At 44.4% G+C, this 14,700-nt stretch overlaps 1 protein-coding gene across 7 annotated transcripts in view; it reads right to left on the bottom strand.

Annotated features, from left to right (window-relative positions):
- The window catches only part of ATP13A3 (ATPase 13A3), a 115,530-nt gene that overhangs the window by 20,930 nt on the left and 79,900 nt on the right, over positions 1–14,700 (bottom strand). For 6 of the 7 annotated variants that reach the window (XM_065557481.1, XM_065557485.1, XM_065557483.1 and 3 more), the window contains 8 exons: positions 13,969–14,157; positions 12,723–12,784; positions 11,795–11,945; positions 11,173–11,289; positions 10,089–10,106; positions 9,820–9,973; positions 9,605–9,725; positions 768–892 (listed from right to left, as the gene is read on the bottom strand). In XM_065557481.1, the coding sequence (XP_065413553.1) occupies positions 768–892; positions 9,605–9,725; positions 9,820–9,973; positions 10,089–10,106; positions 11,173–11,289; positions 11,795–11,945; positions 12,723–12,784; positions 13,969–14,157 (937 nt within the window). The remainder of the gene's footprint in view (positions 1–767; positions 893–9,604; positions 9,726–9,819; positions 9,974–10,088; positions 10,107–11,172; positions 11,290–11,794; positions 11,946–12,722; positions 12,785–13,968; positions 14,158–14,700) is intronic. The other variant, XM_065557484.1, reaches the window with a different exon arrangement.

Here is a 14,700-nt window from a genome sequence, read left to right as displayed (position 1 = left end):
TATTCCTGGAGAAAGAACGAACGAGGCAGACGGACGCACCACTTTTAACTCTACTAAAATACGGCGGAGCAGGAAAGCTTATTCAGAAGGACCATAAGTCAGATCAATTAATTCAATCAAAATAACTATCAATCAATCACAGGAACAAGCACAGAATCACCACAGCATCGTTCACAGTTCACTCTTGGATATTATTATAGTAAGGTAGAATTTTGGTATATCTATACAACAATTTAATCCCTCCCCCCTCAAATGAATGCATAATTTTTAACAAATAGCACAAATCATATTAATGTGAATTTCCATTGCATCTTCCTTCCAAGCATCTCAAAAGTGCTTTATACATATGACTGAACTAAGCCTCATACACCCCTCCTTTTACTGATGGGGAAACTGAGGCACCGATCGGTTAAACGACTTGCCCCAGGCCACACAGGGAGTATACAGCAGAGTAAGGAACAGAATCTAGATCTTCTGGCTCTTAGCTTTGTGGGTTGTCCCAAGATCATACTTCCTCTCTTCAGATACCAAAAGCAGAAATGTTATTGTCCCTTTCTCTTCTTGTTTCTGTACAATATCAAACTTTTTCTATGTAAGAGAGTGAACTTGGACCAGAGAAACTAAATACAACTCAGCTTTACACTCTGAATGTTAAATATAACAACCCACATAGAACATAGAACACATAGATGGGGAAAAAAGCATTAAACCCATTCAAAACAATACATTTATTTGTTCCCAAAATGTTGGATTAACTGTATTCTAACCTGTGACCATGACAGTGCGAATGTTGGCTTTATGCAAGTCTTCAAGTACAGCAGGGGTTTCTTGCTTTAGTTTGTTTTGCATTATAATTAACCCCATAAAATCCATGTTGCTTTCAATGGCATCTCTGTAACAACAGGGGAAAAACATTTTCAGAAATTGATGTAGGGTGGATTGCTCTTTATTTTTTTTTTTTATTTTTTTTAAACAATGTGACTATGCTTTTATGGCAAAGGAAAGAGAAAGATTTTATTTTTAATTGTGAAAAATAATAAAAAGATTCAGCTTCATAAGCAATTTGAGAAATAATTTCTGTTAATTTTTAATTAGTTTATTTATTTAAGGGGAAAAAAATGTAATCATAAAAGTGGAAAAGAAGTCACTCGTTTTGTGCAGTAACTGCATTTCTTTGAGATGCGTGTCCCTGTGGGTGCTCGTGCACCTCTGGAGTCCTTGATCCGAGATTTTCTGTCCATTCAGCCCGCGCATGCGCGCTATAGAATCTCGTGCCACACACAAGGGCATATAGGGCTGCGCATTTTTTTACATTTAGCTGGGGACCCAAATCTAGGAAGAGAGAGAGGGCTGTCTGGGGAAGTTAGTACCTTTTTTTTTTTTTTTAGATCAACCCTTGAGTAGCCAGTCATCGAGATATGGGAAAACTCATATTACTTCTTGCCAAAGGTAAGCAGCGACTCCTGCTAGACCCTTTGAGAACATCCTTGGGGCCGAACAGAGACCAAAAGGAAGTACTCAATATTGAAAATGATCCTGGCTCATAGTGTTTCCTCTGTGCGAGATGTATTTCTGTATGAAATGGGTGTCCTGTAGACTGAGCGCCAAAAAACAATTCTCCTGCTTCTAGAGAAGGGATTAGAACTGCCAGAATCACCATCCTGAACTTTTGAGACTTTACAAATTTGTTCAGTCATCTTAGTTCTAAGATTGGTCTCAACTCTTTGTCCTTCTCTGGCATGAGAAAATACTTTGAGTAAAACCCTTTCCCCCCCGTGAGGGGATGGGACCAGTTCTGTCGCTCCTAAATGATGGAGCGAGTATACCTCTTGACTCTGTATAGTCTTGTGAGCGGGGTCCCCAAAGAGGGAGGGGGAAGAAGAGTGGAAGGGAGCGAGGGACATGAAGCAGATGATGTAGCCCAGTGGTCCCCAAGGTGGTGCCTACGGGCACCAAAGCTCCCTCTGGGGCATCTATGTGCGCCCGCCTACTGACGAGGAGCGCAGCCACCAGACAAGCAGCCGCCGAAATGCCGCCAAGAAGCAACAATGTCAAGAAGTGTCGCCGCCGGCTTCTCGGCAGCATTTTGGCAGCAACGGTTCTTGGCATTGCCACTTCTCGGCAGCATTTCGGCGGCTAATCATCAGGCGCCCGCCACATTGAAGGTTGGGGACCACTGATGTAGCCTGATGTTATAACCTCCATGACTCACTTGTCTGTTTTAATATGCTGCCAGGCCTGTTGGAGATGGGAAAGGCGGTGTCCAAAAGTGATGGCAAAAGTTTGCAGCTTGCAAACTAGAGGTAAGGGAGGAGTCAATCCTCAACCAACTCAAATTGTTGTTTCAATGATAACTGGGTACTCACTGAAGGGGTTGGGATGCTCTTTGCCTCTGGAATTTGTCTCTTTCTAAAGGGTTCCGTGATTCTGTGAAATCCAGAGAGCTGGGCTCGGCACAGTCTCTGTGCCGTCTGAGACCTGCTAAATCTCCTCTTGTTCCTAGGAGCATATATACCAAGAGACATCAATGTGGCCCTGTGGTCCTTCCGTGTGTGCAGAGACTTGTCCACAGTTCCCAAGAAGAGCTTCTGACTATCAAACTGCAGGTCCTCAACAGTTTTCTGAAGCTTTCTTGGGGACCCTGACAGCTGGAGCCACAATGCCCGTTGCATGACAACTGCTTTGGAGATGGTTCTGGTGGCAGTGTCTGGGGCATGTAAGGATACTTGGAGAGAGGTTCCAGCTAATAACTGACCCTCCTTAATGATGGCCTGGAAGTGCTCTCTATGCTCCTGTGGAAGATGATCAATAAAGACTTCAAAACTGACTCATAGTTTGAAATCTGAAATTGGAAGGTCCCGGATGAATTGGCCTTTTGGCCAAAAAGGTCTAATCTCTTCTGGTCTTTATCATAAAGACTGGACCTGGAGTAATACTGGTTACCCTGCTCATTTATGACATCCACCACCAGGGAATTAGATGGGGGATGGGAAAACAAAAATTCTGAGTCCCTGCAGGGGGTGGGACATAATATTTCTTATCTGCTTGTTACCAGTTGGTGGGATGGTGGCAGGAGTTTGCCACATAGTCTTTACTGGATACAGAAGCACTTCATTAATGGGTAGCGCAATCCAGGTGGGTGTTGCCAACTGTAAAATGTCCAGGAGTTTGTGCTCTGAGTATTTACCCTCCTCGAGAGGTAACTGGAGGGTGTCAGCCGCCTTCTTCAGAAGTTCCTGGAACTGGTGAAAATTGTTGGCCATCGATGGTGATGGAGGCATGACTGGACTGTCCGGAGATGAAGACGAAATAGGAGTTTGAGGGGTAGCCTTTGTCTGTCCTGGCCTCTTGTTTTCAAAGGTCTCCTCATGTTGGGGGTTTGGTGGTGGAGACTGTGTAACTCATCTCCCAGTGCAATGGACCCAGATGTCTGGCAAATTGCTACTTATGCACTGCCCAAGGATCCCAGCATGCCCACTGGGGGGCCCAGATAACAGGGGGATGGTACCCAGGACTGATCCCACCATCCCTGATGTAGGGAAGAATCCTTGTTGAAGTATGGGTTCCTGTAACGATGTGGAGGGAACCCCGCACTGAGAGGGAGAGACTGACTGAATGTCTCCTTCATCCTCCTCAATGTCCTCCAATGGGGGCTCCCCCAACAGAAAATGGCAGAGAATCCTGTGGTACCCGGAAGGAATGGCAATCCAGACACCAGGGTCTCAGTACCGAGAGTTGTTCGGTACACAGAAGCCGTGGGGACACCAGCTTGCCTAACACTGACACATCCTGGGAGTAGCAGACTTCCTCCTGTGCGAAATGGGTGGAGATTGATGCAGCAGTTGAGGTGGATGGTACTGTTGATCTGGAGCACGTAGGCGCCAGGGCCAAAAGTGTCTGGCACCGTGATTTTGCTGGTACTGAGGGAGCCGAGTGTGAAGGCACCATTAATAAGCCTGATGTAGACGGTGCTGTTCTAGAGGAGTATATGCCCTGGGCCTTGCTGTCCTTCCACACAGTACCCCGGGGCCTGCTAGTGCCATGCTTCTCCGAAGTGCTCTGGCATCTCCCGGCCCCGCTGGTACCGGAAGAAGAGTCATTCATCTCCACGGTACTGAATCAAGAGGTCGAAGATTGACACCGCAGACTTAGCAGGGGACTGAGGCCTTTTGGGAGCCACCTTCTTGTGGTGGGAGACCTGGGACAAGGTTGAAGGAGCCCTGGGTCTGTCCGGAAACAGATGTATGCAGGGATCTGCTGACCATACTCAGAAGCAGGTTGAAGAGAGCATTCCATCATTGGAAGGTTCAGTTTGGTCTCCCAATTCTTCTGTGCTCTAGGATTTGAGAGCCAGGCAAATGTTACCCTTCTGGAACTCTCCCAAGCAACAGACACACTTAGAGTGGCCGTCACTGACTGGGACAGCCTCTCAACGAGAGAGGCAGTGTTTGAAACCTGGCAAGCCAGGCATGCCAGCCAGACCAAATGAGTTCCCCCCCCAAAAAAGGGGGGGAAAGGGAGAGGAAAATACCCACAACTCTCACTACAATCTAATTAATTCTATACTAACAGCAACTAACACTAACTAAACACTAAACTAACTACACATCAACAACAAAACACCCTGAGGCATGCCAATAGTGGACACACTAGAGCCCGTCTCAGGCAGAGGCAGTAGAGAAGAAATGGAGGGCAGTTCACCCACATAGCGTTATGCGTTGCATAAGGGAAAATGAAGATTTCCTGGACAGACGTCAGGAGATGCTTCTACGGCCACAATGTTCTGAAGATTCAGAGCAGGCGCAGCAGGGACAGAAGGATTGTGAGGAGGTTTGGCAGCATGTGACCTCCAGAAGAAGAAAGAGGAGTGTCCATGCACCAGCAATGGAGATACAGGTGAGCAATCGTTTCCATGTTCTCTCTACAGGTGCTAATGCGGAGAGTGGACTAGATGGCCCATCTGAGGGAAGGGAGCAGAAGGAGACTCCACCGATTGGAAGGCAAAAGATGCACTGTCCTAGGGATGGGGGTTCCACGACCACCACTCCCAAGAGGAGGAGGAGGGTGGTGGTGGTCGGGGACTCCCTCCTCAGGGGGACTGAGTCATCTATCTGCCGCCCTGACCGGGAAAACCGAGAGGTCTGCTGCTTGCCAGGAGCTAGGATACACGATGTGACGGAGAGACTGCAGAGACTCATCAAGCCCTCGGATCGCTACCCCTTCCTGCTTCTCCACGTGGGCACCAATGATACTGCCAAGAATGACCTTGAGCGGATCACTGCAGACTACGTGGCTCTGGGAAGAAGGATAAAGGAGTTTGAGGTGCAAGTGGTGTTCTCGTCCATCCTCCCTGTGCAAGGAAAAGGCCGGGGTAGAGACCGTCGAATCGTGGAAGTCAACGAATGGCTACGCAGGTGGTGTCGGAGAGAAGGCTTTGGATTCTTCGACCATGGGATGGTGTTCCAAGAAGAAGGAGTGCTAGGCAGAGACGGGCTCCACCTAACGAAGAGAGGGAAGAGCATCTTCGCCAGCAGGCTGGCTAACCTAGTGAGGAGGGCTTTAAACTAGGTTCACCGGGGGAAGGAGACCAAAGCCCTGAGGTAAGTGGGGAAATGGGATCCTGGGAGGAAGCACAAGCAGGAGAGCGCAAGAGGGGAGGACTCCTGTCTCATGCTGAGAAAGAGGGACGATCATTGAGTTATTGAGTTATCTTAAGTGCCTATACACAAATGCAAGAAGCCTGGGAAACAAGCAGGGAGAACTGGAAGTCCTGGCACAGTCAGGGAACTATGATGTGATTGGAATAACAGAGACTTGGTGGGATAACTCACATGACTGGAGTACTGTCATGGATGGATATAAACTGTTCAGGAAGGACAGGCAGGGCAGAAAAGGTGGGGGAGTTGCGTTGTATGTAAGAGAGGAGTATGACTGCTCAGAGCTCCGGTATGATACTGCAGAAAAACCTGAGAGTCTCTGGATAAAGTTGAGAAGTGGGAGCAACAAGGGTGATGTCGTGGTTGGAGTCTGCTATAGACCACCAGACCAGGGGGATGAGGTGGACGAGGCTTTCTTCTGGCAACTAGCAGAAGTTGCTAGATCGCAGGCCCTGGTTCTCATGGGAGACTTTAATCACCCTGATATCTGCTGGGAGAGCAATACAGCGGTGCACAGGCAATCCAGGAAATTTTTGGAAAGCATAGGGGACAATTTCCTGGTGCAAGTGCTGGAGGAACCAACTAGGGGCAAAGCTTTTCTTGACCTGCTGCTCACAAACAGGGAAGAACTAGTAGGGGAAGCAAAAGTGGATGGGAACCTGGGAGGCAGTGACCATGAGATGGTCGAGTTCAGGATCCTGACACAAGGAAGAAAGGAGAGCAGCAGAATATGGACCCTAGACTTCAGAAAAGCAGACTTTGACTCCCTCAGGGAACAGATGGGCAGGATCCCCTGGGAGAATAACATGAAGGGCAAAGGGGTCCAGGAGAGCTGGCTGTATTTTAAAGAATCCTTATTGAGATTGCAGGAACAAACCATCCCGATGTGTAGAAAGAATAGTAAATATGGCAGGCGACCAGCTTGGCTAAACAGTGAAATCCTTGCTGATCTTAAACGCAAAAAAGAGGCTTATAAGAAGTGGAAGATTGGACAAATGACCAGGGAGGAGTATAAAAATATTGCTCAGGCGTGCAGGAGTGAAATCAGGAAGGCCAAATCACACTTGGAGTTGCAGTTAGCAAGAGATGTTAAGAGTAACAAGAAGGGTTTCTTCAGGTATGTTAGCAACAAGAAGAAAATCAAGGAAAGTGTGGGCCCCTTACTGAATGAGGGAGGCAACCTAGTGACCGAGGATGTGGAAAAAGCTAATGTACTCAATGATTTTTTTGCCTCTGTCTTCACGCACAAGGTCAGCTCCCAGATTGCTGCACTGGGCAGTACAGCATGGGGAGAAGGTGACCAGCCCTCTGTGGAGAAAGAAGTGGTTCGGGACTATTTAGAAAAACTGGACGTGCACAAGTCCATGGGGCCGGATGCGCTGCATCCGAGGGTGCTAAAGGAGTTGGCGGGTGAGATTGCAGAGCCATTAGCCATTATTTTTGAAAACTCATGGCGATCGGGGGAGGTCCCAGATGACTGGAAAAAGGCTAATGTAGTGCCCATCTTTAAAAAAGGGAAGGAGGAGGATCCGGGGAACTACGGGCCAGTCAGCCTCACCTCAGTCCCTGGAAAAATTATGGAGCAGGTCCTCAAGGAATCAATTATGAAACATTTAGAGGAAAGGAAAGTGATCAGGAACAGTCAGCATGGATTCACGAAGGGGAAGTCGTGCCTGACTAACCTAATTGCCTTCTATGATGAGATAACTGGCTCTGTGGATGAGGGGAAAGCAGTGGATGTGTTATTTCTTGACTTTAGCAAAGCTTTTGATACTGTCTCCCACAGTATTCTTGCCACCAAGTTAAAGAAGTATGGGCTGGATGAATGGACTGTAAGGTGGATAGAAAGCTGGCTAGATCGTCGGGCTCAACGGGTAGTGATCAATGGCTCCATGTCTAGTTGGCAGCCGGTTTCAAGTGGAGTGCCCCAAGGGTCGGTCATGGGGCCGGTTTTGTTTAATATCTTTATTAATGATCTGGAGGATGGTGTGGACTGCACTCTCAGCAAGTTTGCAGATGACACTAAACTAGGAGGCGTGGTAGATACACTAGAGGGTAGGGATCGGATACAGAGGGACCTAGACAAATTAGAGGATTGGGCCGAAAAAAACCTGATGAGGTTCAACAAGGACAAGTGCAGAGTCCTGCACTTAGGACGGAAGAATCCCATGCACTGCTACAGACTAGGGACCGAATGGCTAGGTAGCAGTTCTGCTGAAAAGGACCTAGGGGTCACAGTGGACGAGAAGCTGGATATGAGTCAACAGTGTGCTCTTGTTGCCAAGAAGGCTAACGGCATTTTGGGCTGTATAAGTAGGGGCATTGCCAGCAGATCGAGGAACGTGATCGTTCCCCTTTATTCGACATTGGTGAGGCCTCATCTGGAATACTGTGTCCAGTTTTGGGCCCCACACTACAAGAAGGATGTGGAAAAATTGGAAAGAGTCCAGCGGAGGGCAACAAAAATGATTAGGGGTCTGGAGCACATGACTTATGAGGAGAGGCTGAGAGAACTGGGATTGTTTAGTCTCCAGAAGAGAAGAATGAGGGGGGATTTGATAGCAGCCTTCAACTACCTGAAGGGGGGTTCCAAAGAGGATGGAGCTCGGCTGTTCTCAGTGGTGGCAGATGACAGAACAAGGAGCAATGGTCTCAAGTTGCGGTGGGGGAGGTCCAGGTTGGATATCAGGAAAAACTATTTCACTAGGAGGGTGGTGAAACACTGGAATGCGTTACCTAGGGAGGTGGTGGAGTCTCCTTCCTTGGAGGTTTTTAAGGCCCGGCTTGACAAAGCCCTGGCTGGGATGATTTAGCTGGGAATTGGTCCTGCTTTGAGCAGGGGGTTGGACTAGATGACCTCTTGAGGTCCCTTCCAACTCTGATATTCTATGATAGCCCTATATACTTGCAGTGCGCAGCACATGGCTGTATAGACCACATGTGGGCCAAACGTACACTGCTCATGGAAAAACTCCGATCAAGGACTCCAAAGGCACACGAACACCCGAAGTGTAGCACCCACAGGGACATTACTCGAAGCAGCAGCAGCAGCAGCTTTTTAAAAAATATCAATGTCTAGAAAGTATTTCTCAGGGAAGAACCTAAACTAAATTTTGGCTTTACAAAGAGAGCATCTAATGGAATACTTTGAAAGTCATTAGAATTATAGCCAATTTTGTGTCTTTGAAACAAAGCCACAACTTTAAATACTTTCCCAGGCAGCTTACATGGAAAGGGGCAGGTAATAAATGAGGATGATCACAAAGCTCTGGAGGTTTCTAAATAGACACATGATCTACAATACTTTCAGTATTTTCTTCTGTCACTTTTGTGACAGAACAACATGGAAGTATGCAAGACACTGGCTTCTTTTGTGAATGTTCAGTTGCTTCTGTTGATTCTTCCACATCTGAAACATGGAGTCTGATTCTCTACTCTGGTACACCAGCTCTGAGCTGCTGTAACTCCCTTACTCAAACAGGGTGCAGACCTTGTGCAACAGTGTGTAGAATCAGGTTCACAATCCTCATTATGTCTTCCATGTTTGGTTGTTGTCAGGAACACCACACCCAGTCTTTAATGGACGCGTTACCTTCTGCTACATAAATACACTTATATTTACGAAGAAAGTGGGGATTGTCATGTTAATCTGTATCAGATACCGCAACACAACAGTTATGGTACACTGTAGGGTCAGGGCTGTTCCACAGCACGCACTTTATCACCAGAAGACACTTGTTTGCCTTAGGCTTCTCTGCCTAATGTCCAGGATCCCAACATCACTGTACAGTACTGCAGGTGAGAGCTAGAAAGGAGATGTAATTTAGGTAAAACCAAAATAAGCAGCCTTCAGGCGATTCAAGTAGTACAAAGAATGTAAATAGTGCATGTTTTAGTATGAATTGTCTTAAATATGTTAGTTCTCAATTAAAAGTAGCCCCTCTTACCTGTTAATATTCTGGACTTTGTGCCATGAAAGTTTTGATTCCAATTTTCTGTGAGCAAGAGCGATAACTCTGAAGCCCTGCTTAGTGTAGTCTTCCAAAATGGTTTCAAAATCAACAGGAACTTTAAAAAAAAAAAAAAAAAGCCAATTACAGAATTATTAAAACCTCCCATATCACATCTGAACTCTATGAGAAAAGTCAGGTTATTCCTTTACCTGTTTCTTGTTTACACAAACTGGCAATCACCTCTGGGGCACCTTTCATGAACGCATCCATTCTCTTCTCCCCTAGCACTCTTGCTACTACACACATGCGTTGCAAAGCAGAAGAAAACGGAAACTGACGCACAATTCCAATCTCATAACTGGCCTGTATAATTGATCAGAGACAACAAAGAGGGAGAGTTGCTGAACATATCCATCCCCTTTATTTATTTATTTTTTAAAGCCATTTTCTTAGGAAAAGGGAAAATATTCACACTTACCGAGAGCTCAAATAGTTCCTAAAAAAGACAAAAAAAAAAAAAAAACCTTTGTTTCTAACAATCTATTACCACGCTTCATTTCAAAGCTATATTTCCAGTGCTAGTATCAGATATGTATCAGATCAGTAATACATCTGAATAATATGATATGGCAGTTGCATCCCCAAGATAGATTTTCAATTTAAATGGCACTGTATTGTAATTAGGCTGAACAAGTTTGATATTAATGTCTTGCATTTACATAGTGCCTTTCACCCCAAATGATCCCAAAGCACTTCCCAAATGTGGTGTAATAGTGAAAGCACGAGCCTGGCATCAATAGATAAGAATTTTGTGTGTCCCTGTGCCTCCCTCACAGAGGGTGGTGAGGTGTAACTCATTAGAGTTTGAAAAGCATTTTGGGTATGTCTATGCAGCAAAGAAAACCTGTGGCTGGCCCATGCCAGCCAACTCCGGCTCGCAGGGCGCGGACTGCACGGCTGTTTCATTGTTGTACAGACTTCCAGGTTCAGGCTGGAGTTTGGGTTCTGGGACCCTCCCCGTAGACTCTTATAGACTCATGGATTGAAGGTGCTAGAGAATTGCTAAGTATTATTCCTTATTGCTATAAATTCAGAGCTGTTATACGAATTAAAATGCAGAACCCTGTTGTGAAACATGGTACGAGTTTAACAATGCACTCCCAACTCCACTCAACACCTAAGGACAGGAAGTAAGACGAGAATATTGCAGCTACTACATGGGGAGCATACAGAGGCAAACTAGTTACCAGGTAAGGATACCTAATTGTTTCAAAAAGCATCATCGTATCTTTAAAACGATCAGAAGTGATCAGAGCATCATCATACTGATGCATTAATTTGGTGTCAAGGAGTAGTGCCATCTATCCAATCACCAACTCCTGCAAAACCTGAGTGCTCCCTACATTTTCCCTTTGAAGTAGTGACCAGTCCTGATCCTGTTCAGGATTAGATCTGCAGGACCACAATACAGAGAAATATGCATCCACTCTTAACTCCTCTAATGAGCTAAAGAACAAAATGCATGCAGAACAGAGGTTTATATTTGCTTTGAAATTTTGTACCATTTCTTGATTTGTGGCAGGTTTGGATTCTGGAAGAAGCTGTTTTGGAGGTCGAACCACGGTTGGCATTATTCGATTGTGAAGAGCTGTTTCCTCTTCAGTTGCTTCTTCAAGAATCTAAATGAAAACAACACCTAGTTCACTTCTTTCATTAACTAACTTTACATCAGACAATTATATTTCTGAAAACAACAATTCCAGTAGTCAACATCAATAGCTCTATCTTTCTCGACAGGGTTTCTATTAAGAATCAACAATATTAAATACCAGTGAAAGAGCAGATAGACCAAAGTCTCTTCAAAAGTTTTAGCTAAAAAAGGGTGCACACTGTGCCACAAACTGACCCACACTCCCAAGATTGGAGAAAAGTGCATTAGATATTAAGAATTCTTTCAGTGTCAATAATTTAGGTTTTAGTATGAGACATAAGTATTTTTAAAACATGAATTTCTGGGTTGACACTGTCCCTTTAGAGTGACACTCCAGTACTGTAGCCCATCTAGGAATTTAAATCTTGCAATCTGAGGATGCGTATAACAGATCATATATAATATGACTATGTGACATTTCACATTACTGCACTTAGAAATGCTGATTCCCTTGAAAGAACTAATGAACTTACCCATCCTATGGCTTCAAACATCTTTAAATCAAGCGGGTCCCCAGAAAGCACTCCTTCAATTTTCGTGAGTGAATGACAAGTTGCCATGCAAGCAACAAACTGAGACTTCACCAGGCTCTCATTGCAAGCTCTCTCTTCTGGAAAAAGGAAACTAACACAGAAGACAGTAAAGCCAATGAAGTGATGATGTGCTTTGCTCTACAATGATTTAAGAGAAAATTCCAAAGGGTTATATTAGCAGAACACTGGCTACACAAGTCTTTTGAAGCTTATCCTTTCCATACAACACAGGGAATGGATTAGGACTGCAGGCAGGGACTTACAGTAGAGCCTAAGGGAGCTAGGCGACCAGCTCCCATTGAATTTCAATGGGATATAGGCATATACACCCTTTAGGCTCCTTTGAAACCCCCATCCTCACTATGTAAATAATCAACCACCTCTGGTTTGATCACATGTAACTTCACATGGGGCCTGTCTACACAGGAAGTAAAACTGGTTGCCTGAATCAAGTTCATGCTAACTCAAATAAAACCGCTTGACCAGCCAGTGACGATAAAGTCAAAAACAAGTGCACAGGCCAAGCTCACAAATTACTTTGCATGGTTTCTGTGCGCTGTTCATAATTCCATTGTGGTCCCTCCCACCTCAGCTAGCTAACCCACATTTTAGAGCTGCGTCAAAGTGTCATGGATTTTCCACCAAGTCTTGATCACATTTTGATATGTACCCCTTTCTAGTCACTTTTTTTGTGCACATTCAGGAACACAAAAGATCACAGTTTTCTACTTTATGCAGGTTCTTATATCCTGCTCATCACCGTAGTCTGAGTGCCAGTTACATGTTTGCTCTCATGTCAATCACACTGTACCAAATAATGAAACCAAACTTCTCTCCCATGCAAATATTGCAGCACATTTCTCCTTACCGAGCATTTTCCACTCTTTGGATCCCCCAAAGATCTAAGCCATCTTCAGTAAGCGTGCCAGTCTGCCACAAAAACAAATTAATAAAACAGACAGTGTCAACAGAAAAGCCTTCAGAACCAAGGTGGGCTCTGAAAAGGGCCAGTGGATACAGCAGAAATATTAGCAGAAAATGAGCGAAGTTACACTTGAGCAGTAACTGTTGCACTTTTACTTCCAGCCAAAATATAGATTTGATATTTACTAACTGATCTTTACAGAACAAAAAAAGAACACATCTCCTCACGGATTCTGCAGATAACTGCCTATGGCTTTGTGGAAACGTTCACTTTGTAAAACAGAATTATATGACTATGTCACTGGCCCAGTGCTATGTATTCACTGCTCAGTGTCTGTAATAAAAACATCTATCTGTGCACATGGGGACAGGATGGAATACACAGCCCCTCAGCCCTCAATTATGTGAGCTCACAAGGCCTATATTCTTTGGAAGAGGAAATTCTTAAACTTTTACATAGAATTCTAAGTGAAAAAGACACCAGATGGAAAAAGAAGCAACAGCCCAAACTGGGGAGGGAGGGTTGAAACTAAACTGTTAGCCGTGGCAGTAGTTATTTACACAGAGTTAACACACCGTTTTGAATACATCTGCCAAACAGAAATAAAACAGTTGTGCAGACAGTTTAAGGAGTAAGAGAAAAATGTAGAGGGGAAAGAAGTTTGGATTAAGTACTAGCTGAAAGGAAGAGACAGACTAGCTGTGTTTACTTGCACTATTTCTGACTTTTAATTGTGCCTATTCCTACATAAGGAACAACCTTAAACATATGAGCTTGGCCTTTCATTTGAAATAAAGTTAAATGAGAAATGTGGCCAAGCTACAAAGTCTGAATCCAAATTTTCCTGAAGCTTGGGGGCCTTCAGACAGTTTCAGTTTGGACCCAATCTCCACACAACACTTATGCTTCTCGGAACTATTGACAAAGTAGCATCTGGAGCTTTGAGAGGAACATTCCACTCAGATTTGTAACTATTTGCTAGGGGTATTTCTATGTTTAGCATCTACCACCAATGAATTCACTTAGGATCTGTAGCTATTGGAATAGAGCTTTTCAATTTTAACAAGTTAGCTCTGAAATCATGATTATGAATGCCATTGTAGCCACTACTATAACTGCTACTTTTTAAAAACTGCACACAACACTTTCCAGCCAATAACCAGCAAAATAGTTTTAAAACGTATCTAACCTTGTCAAAACACACGAGATTCAATTGGCCACAGATATTTATCCTCTGAGGACTGATGCAGAAGATACCAATCTTTTTCAACCGCCTCTGTGCATAAACGATCCCAGCAGTCATCGCAGCAGGAAGTGCAGGTGGTACAGTGATGGTTATAATGTCAAGAGACTCAATGATTATTATATGAGCAGGAACCTAGAGTTAAAGAGAGTACGCAAAGTGAATAAAAATCCAGAGCTTATAGGATTCACCAGTCTCTCCTTAGTACCTTACGTTTAATGTAGTATTGGGCCACAGATTTCAGAGGTGACGCTCCTTTCATCTCTTCCTGGATTATCACAGGTAGCTTCTGCTCTGCTCAGAAAGTTAACAATGCTGCCACAACCTTTACTTGCACAATACAATTTTAGCAATCTAGTGCTAAAAGGTTTTACATATTTAAGCCTCTGGTATCTTCCCCCATACATTAGTTAAAAGTCAAAGGTGAGTGAATAATGTGCAACAAATCTGATAAATTTGTATTTTCTATAATCTCACCAAATAATTTCTATGAATGATCCTTGGTATGTAGCTCATTACTGTGTAATATGTTCTGCCTATGCAATATCTAATTCGTTTTGATTAGACATAAGTAACATGGTATCCTATTTCTTCTTTGGATCACAGTAACTTCTAGAATCAATTTTCTGGTGCAAAAGCTTGTGATTAGAAATTCAAATTTCACTTTCCTCTAATAGT

This window comes from Chrysemys picta, chromosome 9 (assembly GCF_011386835.1).
Source record: "Chrysemys picta bellii isolate R12L10 chromosome 9, ASM1138683v2, whole genome shotgun sequence".
NCBI classification, from domain to species: Eukaryota; Metazoa; Chordata; order Testudines; family Emydidae; genus Chrysemys; species Chrysemys picta.
Note: the sequence above shows the minus strand (reverse complement) of the source record. Positions and strands in the feature narration are given on the sequence as shown.